The sequence below is a fragment of the Mastigoproctus giganteus genome, chromosome 4 (assembly GCF_048544385.1).
Source record: "Mastigoproctus giganteus isolate SK-2022 chromosome 4, ASM4854438v1, whole genome shotgun sequence".
Lineage (NCBI taxonomy): Eukaryota > Metazoa > Arthropoda > Arachnida > Uropygi > Thelyphonidae > Mastigoproctus > Mastigoproctus giganteus.
The window spans coordinates 48,604,273-48,625,830 of record NC_143578.1 but is presented as its reverse complement, the minus strand read 5'-3'; the positions used below and the strand labels follow the sequence as shown (position 1 = coordinate 48,625,830).

General features: G+C 36.7%; 1 protein-coding gene across 1 annotated transcript in view; it reads left to right on the top strand.

Annotated features, from left to right (window-relative positions):
- The window catches only part of LOC150086701 (uncharacterized), a 247,342-nt gene that overhangs the window by 185,379 nt on the left and 40,405 nt on the right, over positions 1-21,558 (top strand). The window contains exons 28-32 of the mRNA XM_090372701.1: positions 1,783-1,932; positions 8,703-8,819; positions 9,090-9,206; positions 14,188-14,293; positions 21,423-21,491. Coding sequence (XP_090228827.1) covers positions 1,783-1,932; positions 8,703-8,819; positions 9,090-9,206; positions 14,188-14,293; positions 21,423-21,491 — 559 coding nt within the window. The remainder of the gene's footprint in view (positions 1-1,782; positions 1,933-8,702; positions 8,820-9,089; positions 9,207-14,187; positions 14,294-21,422; positions 21,492-21,558) is intronic.

Genomic DNA, 21,558 nt, shown 5'->3' with positions numbered 1-21,558 from the left:
AATAAAATATAAACTATTTTTATTTAACTCTCATATCCCATGTCAGTCACAAAAGCACTGTGGATCGAAAATAAACAATTTCCATAAGGAAACAATAAATCAATACTAATTGTCACTTAGAAAGTAGAAACAATAAATTGAAACATTACCTTATCCCATCCATGCCCCATATATTGACCAATAAAAATATTGACCAAAAGTATAAATAAATAACCCACGTCTGCCATGCCACCACCACCAAGGTCACAGGTGTTGGAAAGGCACAAATGCCAAGGATTGTAGAGACATTACCCCTGAAAGCACCTAGGCATTTAATGCCTATGAAAAGCAAAGATAGTAGAATCAAATCACGCCCACTATCTTCCTTATATCAAAATTTCTCACTCACTCCTAATATAATATACCTATATGTTAAAAATAACGGCCTCCGTAGCCAAGTGGTCAGGAGCGGGAGTGCAGTAGCACACGCTCTTTGAGTAGACCGGGGTTCAAGCCCCTGACTGCTGAATACGGTCGATCTGCCAACCCACACTGGACCAGCGTGGCAGATTATGGTCCATTTCCCTCAGCATGAATTGTTGAGGAGGCTTCCATCCTGCAGTGGGTTGATAATGGCTGCACTTTACTTTTTTTTTTTTATGTTAAAATTAGTTGGATCAGGGGAAAAGAAAACCCAGTGAGGGAAATTAAATATTAAGGAATAAGATGTCATCTGGTAGGGTTGAACTTTCTAAGGCCACAAATCATTGTAATATCCATAATTTTTTTGTCCCCAAAAACCAGTTTTTGCCCCGTTGAGAACCCCTGGTATAATGTGATGATGTACAGGAATTTTCCTTGTAGAGACAAAGAAGTAACTTGACAGTGGTCATGCCACACCTCATAAGTTCAACTTTGTGCAGAAATTTTTGGTTCAAAGTAAATAACTAAACTTCCTGTATCTTCCTAAATATAGACAGTTTTTGAACTAAATTATTCTCTCGCTCAGAATAATCACCTGAGAGGGCATAAATTCAAATTGAGGAAAGACAGATGTAGGATAGACGTGCGGAAATTTGCCTTTAGCCAGCGGGTGGTTGGTTGGTGGAACAGACTTCCATCCCTTGTCGTGGAAGTTGATAGCCTAAATAAGTTTAAGGCTCAGCTGGACAGGTATTTCGAACGAACAGAGGGGTGAAGTGGAAGTGGGGTTTTTTTTTTTTTTTTTTTTTTTGGCTGATACTGCATAAGCTTGCTTTCTTGCATCAAATGCCTCTACTAATGCTAAATTTTTTTCACAGAGTAATTTTGTGTGTAAACACCTGACTGGCTTAACTGGTGTATATATATATATGCAGGACAATTCAATTAAAAAGAACTAGGATCTACTGCTGAATTTTAGGCTTAAGATATTTGTTGCATGGATCTTTTTTGTCATATCTAAGCTGAAATTTTTGATTTCGATGTTAAAATTGGACTGTTACCATTTAGAGTTTACAATTTCTAAATTAAAATTTTGGACAATAAATTGCTTTTTTTATTATTATTATTTTTTTCAATGGAGAAGTTGTTCCCCTCCTTGCTTTAATCTAAAAATGTGATTGGTGTAATTGTGAAATGAATGTAAATTGATTTTATTTGAAAAATTATCGACTTCCTCTTGTCAAACTCATTGCCAAAAAATTTAGTGATTATTTGTGTTACTGCTTCTCAATAGGCACTTCTCTTTCATTTTATGTTATGCCAATCCACGAAACTTATTTCTCCAAATGAATATATACATTTTTTCTTTTCTTGTTTTAGTAATTTCAAAAGACAGCTGTATCAATACTACTAATTATATTCGATGCCACACTGGCCATTATGTTAATATAACTTCCCGCTGTCTGTATGAGTTTGATCAGTATGGCTATCACCGTGGTTGTAGGGATGTTACCCATTTACGCAATTGTGGTAAGTAATTCTTTTAGAATTAAGATTGTGATAGTATCTTTCTGTCACTGGAACAGAAGGAAACTGAGGCTTCTAAAAATGAAAATTAATATTATTTAGTACTATTGTTATAAGCGGTCCTTTTTTTGAGATGGTACACAACAGTATGGTGTACCGGAATCTTTATTAACAGTGATGTGACATTTGGATTCTGTACACTTTGAAATTTGTAATATTCCCTAAATTTTTTTGCATGTTTACCTACTTTTCAAATAAACTTAAAGTTATTTAACTAAATTTGCATCTCACTGTTTGTTGTTAAGATATCTTCTATATATCTCCTTTTATAGCAAATTTTTTTGAATCCCCTTGGAAATTACATTTAAAATAGTTTCAGTTAAGCAAAGAAAATTTTCATATGACGAATGGCTTAGGAGAGACATAACTGCATATACACTATTTGCACTTCTGGCCTTCAGGCAATTTAGGAAATTAGTGTTGCTGCTAAGCAAGAATTCAGAGAGCTAAAGGGATTACCATTCTACTACTTAGTGGTACCGGGTAAAACCTATCTGACCACCTGTCCCACATACGAGAAGTCGTGCTGGTCAACAGTGAGCAGATCTAGGGGCATTCGCAATGGGCTCTGGTTCACATTCTACTGCAGTGGTGTCTAACCATTTCTCATACAAGGGACATATTCAAAGTTAGAATTATTTCGGGGGCTGCACCGAGTGATTCGAGAAAAATTAGTGTGTTTCATTTTTTTCCTTATCTTGTTACATGTAAAAGGAAGTTTCTGTTTTCATATTACCATTTTTTTATTTTCAGGTTATATATAAAAAATGCAAATTCCAAATACTTTTATGTGTAACAAATCTATGTTACTAATTTATTTTTTTTTTTTTTGATTTTATTAAAATTATAAAAATATGACTTTCTTTTCTTTCTTTCTTTTTTTTTTTTTTTTCAAAAAATACCTTACTTTTACCTTTAAATGCTCACTTAATGAGAATTTTCTATTAATTATCAAATTTTAAAATGCTGTTTTAATTCACTTTCTGCATGGGCCGTAGGTTGGACATTGCTGGGAATCAACTGTAAGCGCCCTGTTCAAGAATTAGGGGAGAGTGGTTTTCTTTTATCTCGACAAATAATCATCTGTTGTTTTACGGAAGTGCATTATTCACATTTTTCTGTAAATTTTCCCTATGTCTGTTTACATGGTCACAGTAGCTGAATATCCGAATGACGCCGACATTTTGGAGAGTTTCAAAAAAAAAAAAAAAATTCAAATTCAAGAACTAGTGACAATATCGATGACCGGAGAAGGAAAATGAGGACAACGAAGGTATTAAACCTTCTAAACATGAAATGTTGGTATTTGGTGAGAATGAATTTAGAAAATTGTCAATTAGGCTTCAGTTAAATGAAAGAGATACAATTCGTCCATTTCGGGTATACCTAATCGAAAAGATGGTTTTTGGAAAAATTGAAGAGCATTTGATGAACGCTCTGAGTATGATACCAACTTCATCAAGTGAATGTGAACAAGGATTTTCACAAATGAATCTGCTCGTCAGCCCAACCAGAGCTTCATTAATGACAAAAACAAATTCTTTACTACTATTTCTTAATTAAAATTGTAGGCCCACCGCTGACACACTTCGATCCAGCAAATATATCAATTCGTGGCTGTTTCAGAAACATCATTCAGCAACACACATAAATAGATGAAAAGAAGTCGGCATAGTGGGCTGGATGAGAACTCAATAAAAATTTGGATTATTCTATAAAAACTTTATTATGAAATTATTTTTACTTATTTTTTACTTGTTACTTATTTTTTAAACATTTACTTATTTTTTATATACTCGAGTAATAAATTTATGCTTAATAAACTGTGTGTTAATATACTTAATTTGTTGTTTTTATTTCAAAAACATACTACTAAGTAACAATATCAGGAAATAATTTTTTAGAGTACTGTACTTTTCATATCCTTTTAATTTTCAATTTTTCCTGATAGCAAAAAATGAGTACTGGCACCTATTTTTTTTTTTACAAAAAAAGCACTGGTTATAAGTATTAATGGACCATTCTACGCTTGTGTAGAACACTTATATTCATTTCAGAATGTGCTGAGATTAGTAATTGGGCACTAAACTATCTTGCGAGGCTATATTAATGCCATATATTCTACTCTTAGGCAGAGACAGATTGGCCATAAGACTTACTGGGGAAATCTCCTGTGGGCCAAAGGCTGGTGTGATTTTGGCTATAAACAATATGGCCATAAACACTAGTATGAGGCCGCTACAAGTTTTCCCCGATAAGAATTTTTGACCCAGTTTGCCTCTGCTCTTAGGGCAGAGAGTTTTTAAAGTCTGTTACTGATACAAAATAAAGATCCAATCTTATGAGTTGGCCTATAATGAAAAATCTGTATAATGAGCATTATCTAATTTACTGTCAATTTAGTAGAAAGGAATTTAATAATAAAATAATTAAATTTTGTAAATTTTATAATAATAATGAGTGAACTACATAGCTTACTCATAAAATATAAAACTTTTTGTCAATGCTACCTTGAAGTATTGAGCAAAAAAAAAAAATCTCGACAAGTAAATTTGGCTCCAACACTGGACTCTAGCGCTGCTCGCTCAGTAAACAGATGGTAGGTGTTATCGGTCTGGAGCCGAAATCGAGAAGGCTATATTGATTGACAGGTAGGCGTGGAAAATGATGAAATGATTGGTCGTAGCCAGGTGGGCAGGAGCAGCAGCAGTGCATAGCACACGCTTCTTGATTAGACCGGGGTTTGAGCCTGTGACCACCAAATACGGAGGATGCAGAAAGGTCAGGGAATGACCACCGCATATCCCTGGAGCAATATGGCTTTAGTTGCTAATGCTCCTAAAAATCAAATAACAATAACAACAAATGATTGGTGGTGGATGCGACAGATGACAAGTACTGTGTAGTCATTGGTTGGCATTATAATGTGTATTTATGAGTAAAGAACGATGCATGATAGTTTTGTGATGAACGGTAAACAGGTAATAGTAGCGATGAATCTTTTAAAGATGGAAGAAATTTGTAAGGAAAATAAAACATTGGTTGATTTTTTGATGAATGTACAGTATTTCTAAATATGACTGTGATTCTCCACTTGAACCCCTCCACTTCTGGAAAGGTTCAAGCTCTCATGGGATTCAAGTGGAGGTAACCCGACTTGCATCAGAATTTTTTCACCATTATGGAAAGTGTTCATTAGGGCATGTGCGACTAGGGCAAGTTATCATTAATACTACTAAAGTGATATTGAGAAAATTAACAAAACAAATGTTTTTCATAAATATTTTATTGTGAAGTGTTGCCAGAGGTGAATATTTGATATAAAGGCATCCTGGCATGCAAATTCCAAATATCCAATGGAAATCGATCTGCCATCTTACAAGGCTGCACATTATGCACATTTTTCTGGCATTATAACCCAGGGTCTTAGTCTTCTCGGTGATGTTCCACAAATAAGCCCCTCCCACGGTCTTCCTCTTGTCCTCCTCCCAGTAGGTGTCCATTTCATTATACTGTTAGTTGTTCTGCTATCATCCATTCTCATAATGTTCCAACCAAGCAAGTCACTGGCTCTTCAAAAATCTGATGATGTCTGCACCCTGAATAAGATGGTCAAGTTCATGGCTCATTCTGATCCTCCAGGATCCATCAATGTCTTGTACATGCCCAAAAACGTTTCATAAAATTCTATGCTCGAACACTCTCAATGACTACTCAACTTTACTCATTAATGTCCAAGCTTCACACCCATATGTTGCAAATGGTCTAATAAGGCTTTTGTATATTCTTAATTTTAAATGTATGTTCAATACTCTGGACTTCATTATGCAAATTATGCCTATAAAAACATGGGTTAAGACCACATCACTTCATTCCATATTTTAGCTTGCTCAGTGAGGATAGCCACATCTCCAGAGATAGAAATAAGATGTACAGATGATGCAGGCAGTAACTTATCAAGGGCCAGTTTACCTAACTTCCATTTTAACAAGGGGTAGACTTCCTGGTTTTGGACTTTTCAGAGGTGCCTTTGGATTAATTTGTAATTTGTTTGCAAAGGTGTAGCTTTTGGATGCAGATCAGTTGTAATCAGATATTTTGGATGCAGATCAGTTGTAACAGGCTTTGCTTGTGTCTTGAAAAGCAAAGTTTTTCATTATTATCATACTAATAACTTTTTGATAAACTAAATACCCTTAATGTCTGCGATTGGGATAGGATATCTAAAGCTTACATTATCTTTTTAATTGGTATATTGAAGTACTATCATGGCTCCACATACACCACTTGTGAGAATCATTATATTAGATAATGGATGAGAGTTTAAGGTGGTGAGAAATAAATGATTGTAGTGATGTGATTAAAGGCACCTCTGTAGCTAGGTGGGCAGGAGCAGTAGTGCATAGCACATGCTTCTTGATTAGACCGGAGTTTGAGCCCGTACCCACCAAATACGGAGGATACGGCAGGTCAGGGAATGACCACCGCATATTCCCAGCCTGGATAAAGGGTGAGGGTTGGCGTCAGGAAGGGCATCCGGCCGTAAAAATTGCATGCCAAAAAACAATAAAAACGCTGACCCCATATAATAATGGGAAAAGGCGAGGACAAAAAAAAAAAAAAAAGTGATGTGATTAAAACAAGTATTAGTACCAGGAGATTTAAAACAGTAGTACATGTAAATAAAAATGAAACAGAAATCATATAGGTCATCCAGTTTGATGTTATTGTAATGTGTCTATGAATGACTGTGTGAGGAAAGCTCTGTGGGAGAAGGGAACATCATTATTAACTTATGATCTGAGGCCTTACATAAAGGACAGCTAATGAATATTATTGAGGAAAAGAAAGAATGTTAAGGAGTGGTTATGTTATATTAGAATATCAAGCATATTTTACTAGGTAAATTAACTGTTTGTTAAGGTCATTAGTTATGGCAAAAACGTCAACTTATCAGTTGGGTTAGTACATTTGGAAAACGGAAGTCAGCTGGAAGTCACCATGGGAAATGATATTATGTTAGAGTTAGAGAAGTTAGACAACACAAAGTAAAAATCCCAAAAAAATTCTAAGTGATTTGTGGAGTAGAAAGACAGCAGGTGAGCTTGACTGAATGCAGTAAAGAGATTTTGAGCCAAAGGGTATCAAAAAGAGAATATGCTAGATTAGAAAATCTATGACAAAGGATATCAAAAAAGTAAGAAAAATTGAAGGAATTAAATAATGACTAATTGAGGCAAATGAAATGAATTTATCTTGAGGAGGCTGACAGGCGAAGGCAAAGAAGCCCAACACAAGAACCACAGCAAACTTACTGGACAAACTGGTTTGCCGTTATCACAGTTTCTCCCTGCATCCTCGATAAACAGACAGTGCATGTTATTGGTAGCAACAGTAGAAGTCGAGAACGATAAATTGATTGACACATAGGCATGACAAATGATGTACTGATTGGTGCATGAACACAACAGACAATAACATCATAGCGTTAGGTGATTGATTGACATTATGATATGCATATATGGTAAAATTCAGAACAGGGTGTGCACTGCAGCGTAACATAACCTAACCTTTTTTCGCTAGCCTGAATGAATCCATCCTGAAATAGTGGCATAAACTAACCTAACCATTAAGGTTAAGTTAGAAAACCTAACCTTAAAAACATACAAAGAAATCAGTAATATGGTTTTTTTAATAGCGAAAACACTCATGAACTCCAATAATCTGCTTTTAATAATGAGAAAAAACTAATCATTTACATTGTCTGTCACACCAACATGCCAATCAATATATTGTTCTCGACTTCTACTGCCACTACCGATAATGCACACCATCTGTTTACCGAGAATGCAGGGAGAAACTGTAGTAGCAGCAAACCAGTTTATCCAGTAAATTTCCTGTAGTTTGTTGTAGTTCTCGTGTTGGCTTTCTTTACCTTAGCCGGCTGACAGTTTGATTTTGTTAGAAAAAATATGTAGGGCGTAGAGGTTTAAAGATGGAAATAGACTTCACTGAGATTAGAAATGTGAACATGCATATTTGTTAAATTGGTTTGGAAGTTTTTGGGAGATTTAGTCTTTTTTTCACAGACATGGGAAAATGAAGTGAGAACCAGTTATAAATCTATGTTTTGTTATGCAAAGAAAATCCATCAAGTGAACTTAAGATTCTCCAAAAATTGTTTGTTGTCTAATTATGAGGGAAAAAAAAATTTTTTACTACTTTTATTTGAAGCAAAAGCAGCAAACAGTTATTTTAAAATGTTGATTTATTATTATTATTTTTTTGTTTCTAGGCTTAAAAAAAACTGAAAAGCTGCCACGATATTCAAACAAAATAAGGTCTAGTTGCCCAGGCTAAACATTAATCTTCCCCCTATCCAACCTTACTAAATTTTTATATGTAGCAGAAGATAAAGACAGTGTCTCTTAACTCCAAAGATGAAGGGCTAAATGGCCCTGAAAATAAAATTTGTAGAAAAGTAAGCATATCATATCTAAGGAATTAAATAACAATTTCAGAATTTTCAGTTTGAAAATTGCAATGTAATTTGTCCAATTTGAAACTAAAATTCAGTGCCTGTACTGAATAAAAAGTCCATCTTTTTATTAAACAAAAATCAATTAATATTGGGAGGAAATTTTATCTAATCCTGCATAAAATGGTTTTGAAGATGTCAGTAAATAGTTATTTGTTTTGTTTTGTTTCTGTAGAAGAATTCTTGTGTCCTAAAGATTATATTAAGTGTCCAAATTCATACTGCATTCCTACAAGATATGTATGTGATGGAAAATGGGACTGTATTGGTGGAGCAGATGAAGAGGATTGCGGTAAGTTAGAATTTAATAAAATGCTGAAAATGAAAACTACATTAAATGAATAAATTATTTTTATTAAAATAAATGTAATTAATTATTTCTGTTAAAATAAATATAATTCACTCTCCTCCATTCCTCCTTCACATCCTTTTCATTATTATTAAACTGGCAGGTGTAATAATAATGATAGTAATCACAATATTAATAACTTTTGTTACTTCTGATGTCCATGCTATGATTAGAAGTTCTTAGCTTTTTCTGTTCTATATTTATTATCTACAGATGCTTACAACTGCCCAGGTCAGTATAAATGCTATAATCGCAGTTCCTGTCTTCCATTACACCAGCTATGTGATGGGTTTCGTCACTGCCCTCATGGTGATGATGAGTTTCTCTGTGGTAAATATTAGTACAATTGACAACATAAATTATATTTGCTATATAAAAGTACTGTGTGATTGCATATATATTTTTATTACTTACAAGTATATAGAAAAATTTTAATTACAAACTGTTAATTTAAAAAAAAAAATTTTTATCTTATCTTATGATGTAACCTGTTTTCAAATAATTTAATTGTACTTTGCATGACATCAAAGAACAAACCACTCTTAAAGTGAGTACTTTGAATGCTTTTTTCATAAAAAAGAAACCATTTATCAACCAATCTGTAGGAACAAGGTAATTATGTTTAGGTACAGCAGACATTTTGTTAACCCTCAGATGCTCATCCAATCATCTGACAGATGCCACTTTTTACAATTTTTCTTTTTTTTTTTTAAATTTTAGGAATAAAATTCCATTATATTGTATATTTTCCCCAAAGAGTGTTCTCTAAATGTTTATGCAGTATACAAAAGGTTAACTGCTTCTGCTTCTTTGGCATCTGACAGATGTCATGTGAGCAAATGTATTTTTGTTTTCAGAATTAGCAGAAGTGTACAAACACTGTTCATCCACCACAGTTCACTTTCCACCCACCCTGAACATTGGGTAGGATATGAATTATGAGTAAGATGTTTGCACCATTTACATGTTATTATATTACACACATCTACTATGTTAATTTTCGTAAAAATTGCCCTTTTTTTTTTTTTTCAAGGGAGGTTTTCCAGATGAAGAGCCGAAAACTGAACAATTAGAGGGGAGATATAATAAACAATGACTGAAAAAAACAGATACAACTCAAGAAATTTCAAACAATAAAAAGTGGAATAAATTATATAAGTCTTATTTAATAAAACACCATTTTCAATTCAACAAAAAAAAAGGTAAAAATTAAATTAAAAAAGGCATTTATCAGGTTCCATGTGAGTGGATGTATTCCATTTAGGGGTGCAGTGGATCAAGGGTTAATTCTCCATAGTTTATACCCCTAATTGGAGCACAAATGCTCATGAGCATCTGTTAGACACATTTTTTTTTTATATATATAAAATATAATTTTTAACTTTTTTATTGAATTGAAAATGATCTTTTGTGAATTAGGATTTATAATTTATTCCATTTTTCATTCTTCAAAATTTCTTGTGTTGTTTATGTTTATATTATATATAAACATAAACATCTTATATTATATCCCTTTTTCTTAGTTTTCAGGTTTTAATCCAGCAATCCCCCACCACCCTGAATAAAAAATCTATTTCTAGGAAATTATACAAAACAGATACAAAGAGCCACATAAAATGCTATTGATGTAGATACATTATCTGTAACTCATACCTCCCCACTTACCAATAGATGTGCGGAAATTCGCCTTTAGCCAGCGGGTGGTTAATTGCTGGAACAAACTTCCATCTGTCATTGTGGAAGTTGATAGGTTGAATAAATTTAAGGAGGAACTGGACAGGCATTTGGAGGGAATGGTGTGATTTTTTTTTTTTTTTTTGGCTGATGCTGCATAAGCTCATGCACATGCTTTCTTGCATCACATGCCACTACTACTACTACTACTCTTCAGGATGAGTGGAGAATGAATTACAGTTTTTGGGTGAGCTACATTTGTACACTCCAGCTAATTCGAAAAAAAAAAAAAAAATATATATATATATATATATATATATATATATATATATATATATATATATATACAGGGTCCAGTCACATTATTATGACCACCTACTTAGTATCCAGAATATATGCCTTTCGCAGCATGCACTGCAGCCACCATGGGAGGGACTCAATAAGTCCACAGAAGGTTGCTATGGGTATCTGTGACCATGCATGAGATCACCTCGAAACGTGTGATCCCATGGATTTTCAATTGGGCTAAGATCCGAAGATTTCGGTGGCCAAGGGAGTAGCTTGAAGTCTTTGTTGTGCTCCTCAAACCACTCACGGACAATTCTGGTGACATGGCATGGTGCATTGCCTTGCTGTTAGATACCATTGCCCCCAGGGAACACGGTAAACATGTACGGGTGTACCTGATCTGCGACAATCGATAGGTAACCATTTGCATTCAGGGTGCCCTCCAGAGGTATCAGTGGACCCAAGCCATGCCATGAAAACATTCCCCAGACCATAACACCGCCCCCACCAGCCTGCCTTCTGCCAACAATCGTGTCCGGGTGTCCATTCTCGGATTTATACGTATCTTTGTAATTGCTGTATGTTGTATTATAAGTTTGAGAGTGTTGCTTAACTGCTTACTTTACAAAGGCTTTTAGTTGCAGGGGATAATTCTCCCGTACAGCTGTTAAATTGTTTTTACCATGGCTTTGGTACAGGCAACCACTGTATACTTGCAATTTAAGTTTTGATTTAGTAATGATAATAGCACATGGCAACCTTTGTATAATTGTATTATATGTTTATTTTATGTTAACAGCTTTAAACTTCTTCATTTTCAGGGATGTCTTCTTCTTCCCCTTCTTCTTTCTGCTTTCCCTCCCCTCCCCTCCCCTCCCCTCCCATCTCTCTAACTAAACCTTCTTTTTCCTATCTTCCTTTCATTTGAAAATTCGGGGCTCCCAGGCTTGCCTGATAGCCCCAGTAAGTGTCTCTGTTTGAAAGTGCACCCTGGCATGCCTCCTCGTGGCCAAGGTTGAGAGTCAAAGGGCAGGGGACCTGGTGTCCCTTGCCCCCTGGCTGCAAAATCGCCAGGTGCCGGCACTCCACACTCAACATAACAACACACATACTTACACACCTACATACATACACTTGCCAGCCTTGGCCTTTTGCCATTTCAGAAGCTACAGCAGTATATAGTGGAAACCCTGGAGACCGCAATTAAACAAATACACCTTAACCTTGACCTTATCCGTTCTCGGAGGTTTCACGCCTAATATGCCACTGTCCATCCACTCGGTGAAGCAGAAACCGTCACCCATTGCCACTTGGCCAGGGTCCAGTGTCAGTATTGCTGTGCAAACTGATGGCACTATTTGCGATGAATGGCTGTCAGCATGGGTGCTGTCACCAAGCATCGGCTCCGGAGCCCAATGCGCAACAGGGTTTGCTGCACTGTTGTGTTGGAGACCTTTCTGGTGGCCCCATGGTTCATTTGGATGGCCAGTTGAGCAACAGTAGCGTGCCAGTCGGTCCTGACAAAAAGGTTTCAGCCGACATTCACCTCTGGGATCAATGCCACATGGGGCTCCACAATTGGCACGTTGGGTCATCAAAACTGTCCCATTCGCCCAGTCTTGATACACTTTCACCACTGCAGCACATGAGCATTTCACAAAGTCCACTGTTTCAGAAATGCTGGCACCCCTGGCCCGATAGCCAATGATCATGCCTTTTTCCAGGTCTGATAGGTTGCGTGCTTTGCCCATGACAGTTGTTGTTGTTATTTGGTTTTTAGGAGCATTAACAACTAAAGCCATATTGCTCCGGGGATATGCAGTGGTCATTTCCTGACCTTTCTGCATCCTCTGTATTTGGTGGTCATGGGCTCAAACTCCTGTCTGATCAAGAAGCGTGTGCTATGCACTGCTGCTCCTGCCCACCTGGCTACGGAGGCACTGCCCATGACAGAGGCTGTTACTGTGTTCATGGATTCCGAACATCAAGCCTTATATGCTTGCGGTGTGTGAACTTGACACGTGCGCTGTATGATTCGCTAGGCATGTGTGATGTTTGCATTGGGGGAAGGACATAATATTGTGACTGGACTCTGTATATATGTATTATCTATTCTTTCACTCGTGTGGCATCTGTTAGATGACAAATAAGTAACTGCTTGCAAATCTAGCAACTTTTAATGAAAACAGAATATACTGTGACACCAATTAAAAAAAATTGGTAGAGAAAGGTACATGGGAAAATATGATTCTATTCCCAGATTTTAAAAAATAACAGAAAAAAATGGCATCTGTGAGACACCAGTCAACTGATGAAAGGTTAAAACTTATTATGATACAATTCATATCTGTGTTGATAAATATATACTCTGTCTGAATAGCACCAGGTAATGATATGCTTTGAAAACTTTTGGCAAGAAAGAAGAGGAAGAATAGGAATAAAGTATGTGGGTCATCCACAAAGTAATACCCCACTTATAAAAAAAAAAAAGGAAAAATACATTTCATAGGAAAAAGATGAAACTTACGGTGCTGTGAGCTTAAACTTTCTATTTTTACTTGCAAATTTTCAAAATCTTTCTATATTGTTCATGAGAAATTAGTTATTGAAGTTTAAGGCTGCTTCTTCGGCTGGCAAAGTTGTATGGGACACTAGAGAAATCATTCAGTAACCATCTTACCAGGAAGAAAAATAGTAAACTCAAAGGTGTGCCACTACGTTAAAGAAACTAAAGAATCATATAATTGTGTAAAACTGTTACTGTGTGTAGTTGCTTCTCTGGTCTTCAAACTTTTGAAAAGTAGTTCATATCATTTCTCTCATGTTGCTTAGTGATCAAAGTTACTTTAAACACTTTCGTTTGTTAAAATTTTGATTCTTATTTCTGAGTTTGTTTGCTCTTTCAGCATGGTATCCACTAAAATGGCTTTTTTAGTATCCCAAAAGACTATGCCAAGAATCTAGCTGTGAAAATAGTTTTAATCCAACAGGCACAAAGAGCCACATTATAAATGCCATTGATGCAGATATATAATACTTATAATAATTATAGATATATTACCTATAATTCATATCTCCCCCTACCTACTCTTTCAGGATGGGTAGGGAATGAATTACAGTTGCCGGATGCACATCTACACCTTAAATTTTAATGATTAATTGGTTTTGCACCATCTATAGGAATTTCAAATTTCTGCTTCTAAAAGCAGTACTAAAAGTTTATCATTTCCTTTCAGAATTTATTTTAAAAAATTAGGTATATTACTTTTTGAGTGTTTGTTATACTGTAAATATAAGATAATGAAATTTTCCTTCACTGAATGAAAATAAAATCAGTTTTCTTCTCTAGATCTGGTGTGTCCTCAAGACTGTATCTGTGTTGGTTTATATGTTTCCTGTATGCATCATAATTCTTCCAATCTGCCAGCAAAACTTCCTGCAGAAGTACGAAAATTGTGAGTTTGTTTATTGCTTTTATTATTATTATAGCACTGTTATCTGTAGAAGTTATACAAACTTCTTATTTGAAAATTTACTTGGTAATACATAAACTGATTGAATTTACTACCTGGTTGCAATTCCTCTCTGGGAATCTTCAGGTTTAGTTAAAATGGATATTATAATAAAATAAAATAAGTTTTACATAGAACTTAAGTTCTATGCTGGATGATCAGTCTAGTGGGCAAACAACAGAAAATGACCAAAGTCTTGTGGTGTAAGAAGAGTTGGCTGGGAGTTGTATTTCGTTGTGTGAGGTGAGCTAGGATCCCATTAGAGTGGGGGGAGAATCTTAATTAAATAATTCCCACACGTACCTTTTGCTCAACATATTAATAGTTAAAATGTTTAATGAAATGAAAAATTAACCTCATAAATAATGGCACATATCAGAACGATTTAGAGCAGCAGTTCTCAAATTCCAGGTGTACCCCCCCATCCCTGAGGAATGGCAAGTCCTAGGGGGATGGGTATTCCCTTAGAACTTGCCAGAAATTGTAAGACCATATTTGGAATACTGTGTTCAAGTATGGAGACCTCATCTGAAAAAAATACATCTAGCTTCTTGAAAGGGTCCAAAGACAGGCAACTTGAATGGTGAGACCGACAGGAGGACAACTGTATGAGGAAAGACTAATTGTGTGGGCTACAGAGCTTGGCAACCAGGCACCTCAGAGGTGACCTGATTAAGATTTATAAGGCTTTGAGAGGGATTATTGAAATGAACGAAGATGGAATTCTCACTGTTCTAAAGAATTGGAGATTAACCACATTCTCAGGGAGCAGTCGACAAATGAGGAAGGTATGGAAGACTTAGAAAGTTGTCCAACAAGCCCGCTTAGTACTAAGTAGACAAAAAAGGGGAAGAATCTAACCAAAAATAAGGAATACAAAGACAAAGAAAATGCAGAACCAGACCTACAAAAAACAGAAGAAAGGAAATTGGACATGTTAAAAATCATGAAATATCAGACCCTATAAAACATTAAAAATTATGTTAAAAATCATGAAATATCAGAACCTATGAAACAAGTGAAAGAGGTTATATTATATCTAGAAGAATGTATGCACAAACAGACCAACAGGATAACATCTGCCATAAGACTGCAAATCGTGAATTGTTGATCTATATTGGAAAAGAGGCTTATAGAACTGAACACAGAAAAATAGAGTCCTAAAAGCAAAGATTGAGACAGTGACAGAAGAGAAAGATAATTACAAGAATATGAACACTGTCAGTTATGCTCAAGTAGTAAGGGCCAACAAAAATGAGTCTCAACCTAGACCAACAAATGATAAAACTAGAGAAAAGCCTAAAATTAAGGAAACAAATATAGTTATCTTAAAGGCTAAACCAGAATCTACCTGAAATCTAGTGAGGCAGTGAAGAACACTCTCATGACTAAACTGAAACCTCACTTGAAAGAAATCTAAGTTAGCAACATGTGCAAAATTGGAAATAATGTTGTCTTACTAGAAGTTGCCAGCAAAGAGGACTTTAAAAAAATTGAAAGCCACCCAGAAGTGACTAAATTGGGATTGGAATCAGAAAAACCCAAGGAGAGAAATCCTAACATTATAATTTTTGATATTTTAGAGTCATACCTAAAAGTGAGCTATGACCGATTTATATTATAAAAATTTCAATGAAACTATGACAATCTACGAGAATTTGATAGTGAATTTACGTTGAAGAGGGGCACCAAAAGAAGGAAGAATGGACGACTAAATATAATAGTGAAAATCTCACCTAGAATCTGGAGTACATTAAAAAGACAAAAAAGAATCTATACTGGCTGGACCAGTCATAGGTTCAGGGGCACTTCCCCCACCCAAAAATGTTAAAACTGCCATAAGTATGGCCATACTGCCAGGGACTTCAGTGAGAAAACTCCTGTCTGTGGCCACTGCACAGTCACTGGCCACAATTTTAAAAACTTCAACAATAAAAATCAGTAACCAAAATGTGCTACTTGTGAGTCAGCCAGACTGTCTGACTATCTGCATAGTATCAGGGATGTAAATTGCCCCTGTTATCAAAAAATGATCAAATTAATCCAATCTAGAACCAATTATGGATCATGATCAGACTGAGAACATGAATGTGACTAGAGCTTTAAACATCATTCAAATGAATGCTCAGAGAGCACGTGCAGTTGTTGATCAGATCAAACTCAAGCTAGAGGAAAATGATATAGATATCTTTATACTCCAAGAACCCTACACACACACACACACATGGGTAGAGTTCAAGGATACCCAAGAGGCTATAAGATCATATAATACACCTTAAAAGGTAAAGTGCAGCCATTATCAACCCACTGCAGGATGGAAGTCTCCTCAACAATTCATGCTGTGGGAAACGGACCATAATCTGACACACTGGTCCAGTGCATGTTGGCATATCGACCGTATTCAGCAGTCAGGGGCTTGAACTCCGATCTACTCAAAGAGCATGTGCTACTGCACCCCCGCTTCTGACCACTCGGCTATGAGACCTTAGATGTCCCTTATACTTCAATAGTTGTAAAAAATACTGAGTTTACTGTCACAAAGGTGGGTCACTTCTGCTCCCAAGTGCCAGTGTGTGCACACATCGACAATGCATTTTTACATTATATCAATGTATTGTAGACCTGGTGAAGATATAAATCTCACCATTGAATACTTACAAACAGTTACAACTCTGCTACCAAATGCTAACATAATTGTGTGTGCTGATGTCAACTGCTGGTCAGCTTTATGGCATAGCCATACAGAAGACAGAGCAGGCACATACAATGGCCAAATTCTCACAGAATATATATAGCCACCTCCACATTTCAGATGTTAAATCATCCTCACCACCTGCCTACCTTTAGCTGCACTATGTGGGAGAGAGATATTGATATCACTCTTGCCACAAATTCAGTAGCATACAAAATTTCAAACTGGTATGTACAGCCAGCCTGGACTACCTCAGATCACAGATCAATAACTTTCAAATTAAACAGACAGTTACAGATAGTTCAACAGTCATTATGAGATATAAGAGGATTCAATATAAAGAAAGCAAACTGGAACATCTTCACTGAAATCATAGCAGCAGATCTGCAGAAACAGGAAACTGATCTGTCTAGATCAAACAATTATAGCCCGAATGACCATGTACTGACTATGGGTGCCTCTGTAGCCAAGTGGGCAGGAGCAGCAGTGCATAGCACACGCTTCTTGATTAGACCGGGATTCGAGCCTGTGACCACCAAATATGGAGGATGTGGAAAAGTCAGGGAATGACCTTTCCACAGGGAGGGGAATGCCAGAGGTGAGTTAAACTCTGGCAGTGAGCTGGATGATTTTGTAATAACTGAGAGGAAAGTGGAGGAGAAATTGTTTAAGATAAACATAAAAAAGGCACCCGGGGTGGACGGGATCTATCCAGTTATATTAAAGGAGGCAGCAAAGAAAGTAAGCAAACCCTTAGCCATAATTATGAGAGCTTCTTTGGACTCGGGGGAGGTACCCATGGACTGGAGATGTGCAAATGTGACCCCAATTCACAAAGGAGGATCAAAGGGCAACACAAGTAATTATAGACCTGTTAGTTTAACTTCTGTTCCAGGAAAATTAATGGAGGCACAGGTTAAAGAAGCACTGCAGGATCATCTAGACAAGACTTCAGTTATAGCTTGGACACAGCATGGTTTTGTTAAGGGAAAGTCTTGCCTGACCTTGATTGGATACTATGATGTGGTCACAAAGGAACTGGATGCAGGGAATAACTTTGATATCATATATTTGGATCTTAGAAAGGCTTTTGATACTGTTGCACATGGAAGACTGCTGCACAAATTGGAGCAGTGTGACATTGGAGGCAAATTGCTGCTATGGATTTGATTTGATTTGATTTGGTAGTTTTTTGGCGCATCGGCTTCTGTGGCCATATTGCACCTCCCAAGGTTTTTGCAGTACTTTGATCCAAGCCCAAGGCAGGAATCGAACCCGCGACCTTTGGGTTGCCAGGCAGGTACTTTACCCACTCGGCTAGCCCGGTCGGCGCTGCTATGGATAAAGGGATGGTTGAGTGGGAGAAGACAGAGAGTGGTAATCAATGGACACTGCTCATCATGGAATAATGTTATTAGTGGAGTCCCTCAGGGTTCAGTATTGGGTCCATTATTGTTTTCTGTATTTATAAATGATATTGATGATGGTATATCAAGCTTAATGTCCAAGTTTACAGACGATACGAAGGTTGGCAGGGTTGTTAAGGACAGTACTGACGCTATGCTGCTGCAACAGGATCTGGAAAGGTTGAGCAGATGGGCTGAGAGGTGGCAAATGAAGTTTAACATTGACAAATGTAAAGTACTACATATCGGAAGCAGCAACCCCAGAGTGACGTATCAACTCTATGGTACTACACTGACAGTGGTAAAGAACGAAAAGGACCTGGGGGTAATTGTGCAGGCAGATATGAAGTTTTCTGAGCAGTGCAGATGGTCTGCAAGAGTAGCTCATAGTGTCTTGTCAATGATATACAGGAATTTTTCTAGCAGGGATAAGGAGGTGATTATTCCCTTATATAAGGCAGTGGTCAGGCCACACCTTGAGTACTGTATACAGGTCTGGAGGCCTCATTTTAAGAAGGATGTAGAGCTGTTTGAACGAGTACAGAGAAGGGCAACAAGATTAGTGAATGGAACAAAGGGTTGCTCTTATGAAGAAAAGCTTAAATTTTGCAAATTACAGTGTCTGGAGACTAGGCACCTGCAAGGTGATCTGATTGAGGTGTATAAAGCCTTGAATGGCTTGAGCATGCTGAATGCTGATGGAATTCTCCCTCTTGCTCAGAATAATCATTTGAGAGGGCATAAATTCAAATCGAGGAAAGACAGATGTAGGATAGATGTGCAGAAGTTTGCCTTTAGCCAGTCGGTGGTTGGTTGGTGGAACTGACTTCCATCCTTTGTTGTGGAAGTTATTAGCCTAAATAAATTTAAGGCTGAGCTGGACAGGTACTTGGAACGAACGGAGGGGTGAAATGGGAGCATGTTTTTTTTTTTTTTTTGGCTGATGCTGCATAAGTTTGCTTTCTTGCATCATATGTCTCTACTAATGCTAATGACCACTGCATATCCCCCCGGAGCAATATGGCCTTAGTTGCTAATGCTCCCAAAAACCAAATAAGAAACAGACCATGTACTAACTATGACTGACATGATTACTAGAACATCAAACCTGTCTATCCCATGGAAAAAACCCAGGAAGCAGATAGTCCCCCTGGTGGTGCCCTGAACTGACTATACTCAGGAGAAAGGTATACCAGGCAAGGAAACATTTTCAGAGAACCAGAATATCTAGTCCCCAAAATGAGGTTGAGCACTGAGAGATTCTTACAGGACTCTCAGGAATCAATAGACTTCCCTCATAAGAGAAAAGAAAAAGGAATCTTGGTGGCACTTGGTGGGAACTTCTGGAAAAGCTGACCCATGGGAAGTCATGTACAGAATAGTAACTAACAAGCTGTCAAGAGGACACGTGCTTGAAATTAAACTAAAACTAGACAGAACCCCAACCCTGTATTGGGCAGAGTCTGTTTTAACCCCCTCCCACATGCTATTTCCCCCATTATTCCTTCTTTCTTTTTTTTTTTTACTGGGCTCTCCCTGTCGCCTTGGCTACCACAGGGTTTTCACCCCCACCAGTGCTTTATACTTCCTACTGCCAGGCCCACCTCCTCGTGGCACTGGACAGTAAACTAGAGGTTTTTGTGTGGAAGCATAGGCCCCTAGACTAAGAGACGATATGAACAGCACAACCAACATAACCCACACTAAACTACATAAACACTCACTAACCTACATAAATCTGGCCTTTACAGAATTTGTATTCATCACATTGCTCCACGTCAAGCAATTTGTATTCATCACATTGCTTGATGTGGAGTTGGGGGAAACCCATGGAGATGCATTACAATTAACACTATATGCTATACACTGTTCTAAAGAATTCCAGAACTAGGGGTCATAAATTCAAATTACAGGGCTTGAGGTTTAGATTGGATTGTAGGAAGTTTTCTTTTAGCCAGCGAGTTGTTGATTGCTGTTATTGTTATTGTTGTTATTTGGTTTTTTAGGAGCATTAGCAACTAAGGCCATATTGCTCCGGTGCGGTGGTCATTCCCTGACCTTTCCGCATGTTCCGTATTTGGTGGTGACGGGCTCGAACCCCGGTCTAATCAAGAAGGGTGTGCTACGCACTGCTGCTCCTTCCCACCTGGCTACGGAGGCGCCTGTTGTTGTTGATTGCTGGAATAAGCTACCCTCGCAGGTAATTGAGGCTGACAGTTTGAATAAATTCAAAGGTCAGCTGGATACTTATCTGTGTGAGGAAGGAAGCATATAATTTGTGTTTCCTTATCTGCTTGTTTTTTTTTTTTTGCCAGTGCAGCTAAAGCCTGTGGCTTCCTTGCACTGTGTGGTGAATATTATTACGAATTTTTACCCATTTAGTCCTCACACTGTAAGGAAGGGAGGTTATAAACTGACTCATTGTTTTTTTTTGAGATAAGTAAAAATGTTTGATTCTTATTTCCTTAACTATCTTTAATTTCCTGAAATAAATTACAATTATGAAACTGACTGTAACTTAAGACTGTAACAAATTATTTATTTATTTATTAGGCATAATGCTTTCAAAAATTACTTGCAGAAATCCTAGCTGTATGTTGCATATACATTCTTGTTGTCTGGATTTACTTTTATGTCATTATTTATAATCCCCTTTTAATGAGGCTACCTTTCCTATGCAAAAAATCTGATTACTTTATTACCCTAAGAATATATCATATAGGGTCTTAAGTTAATTAAATTATAATAATTGCGGTACTAATTGATATAATTACAAGTATTTCTAATTGTCCTTTTGGAATATTAGTCCACTGAAGATGCTTTAATTCCATTTTTAATTGGATGCAACTAATAACATCTGTTGCGTGGTTAAAATTATTAAAATTTTCCATTAATATGTTTTATGTATATTTTATTTTAATAATAAAATAAAGATAAAAAACTATGCTTCTTTTTAATTGTTTTTCATTCATAGGGACTTCAGTTTCAATCGAATAGACCTTCAAAATACAGACTTCAGCCCATTTACAAGTCTTGCAGAGCTGTACGTATACAACTCAGTTAAATAACTGAAATAAACTTATCTGTCATTAATTAAGAAACAAATCAAA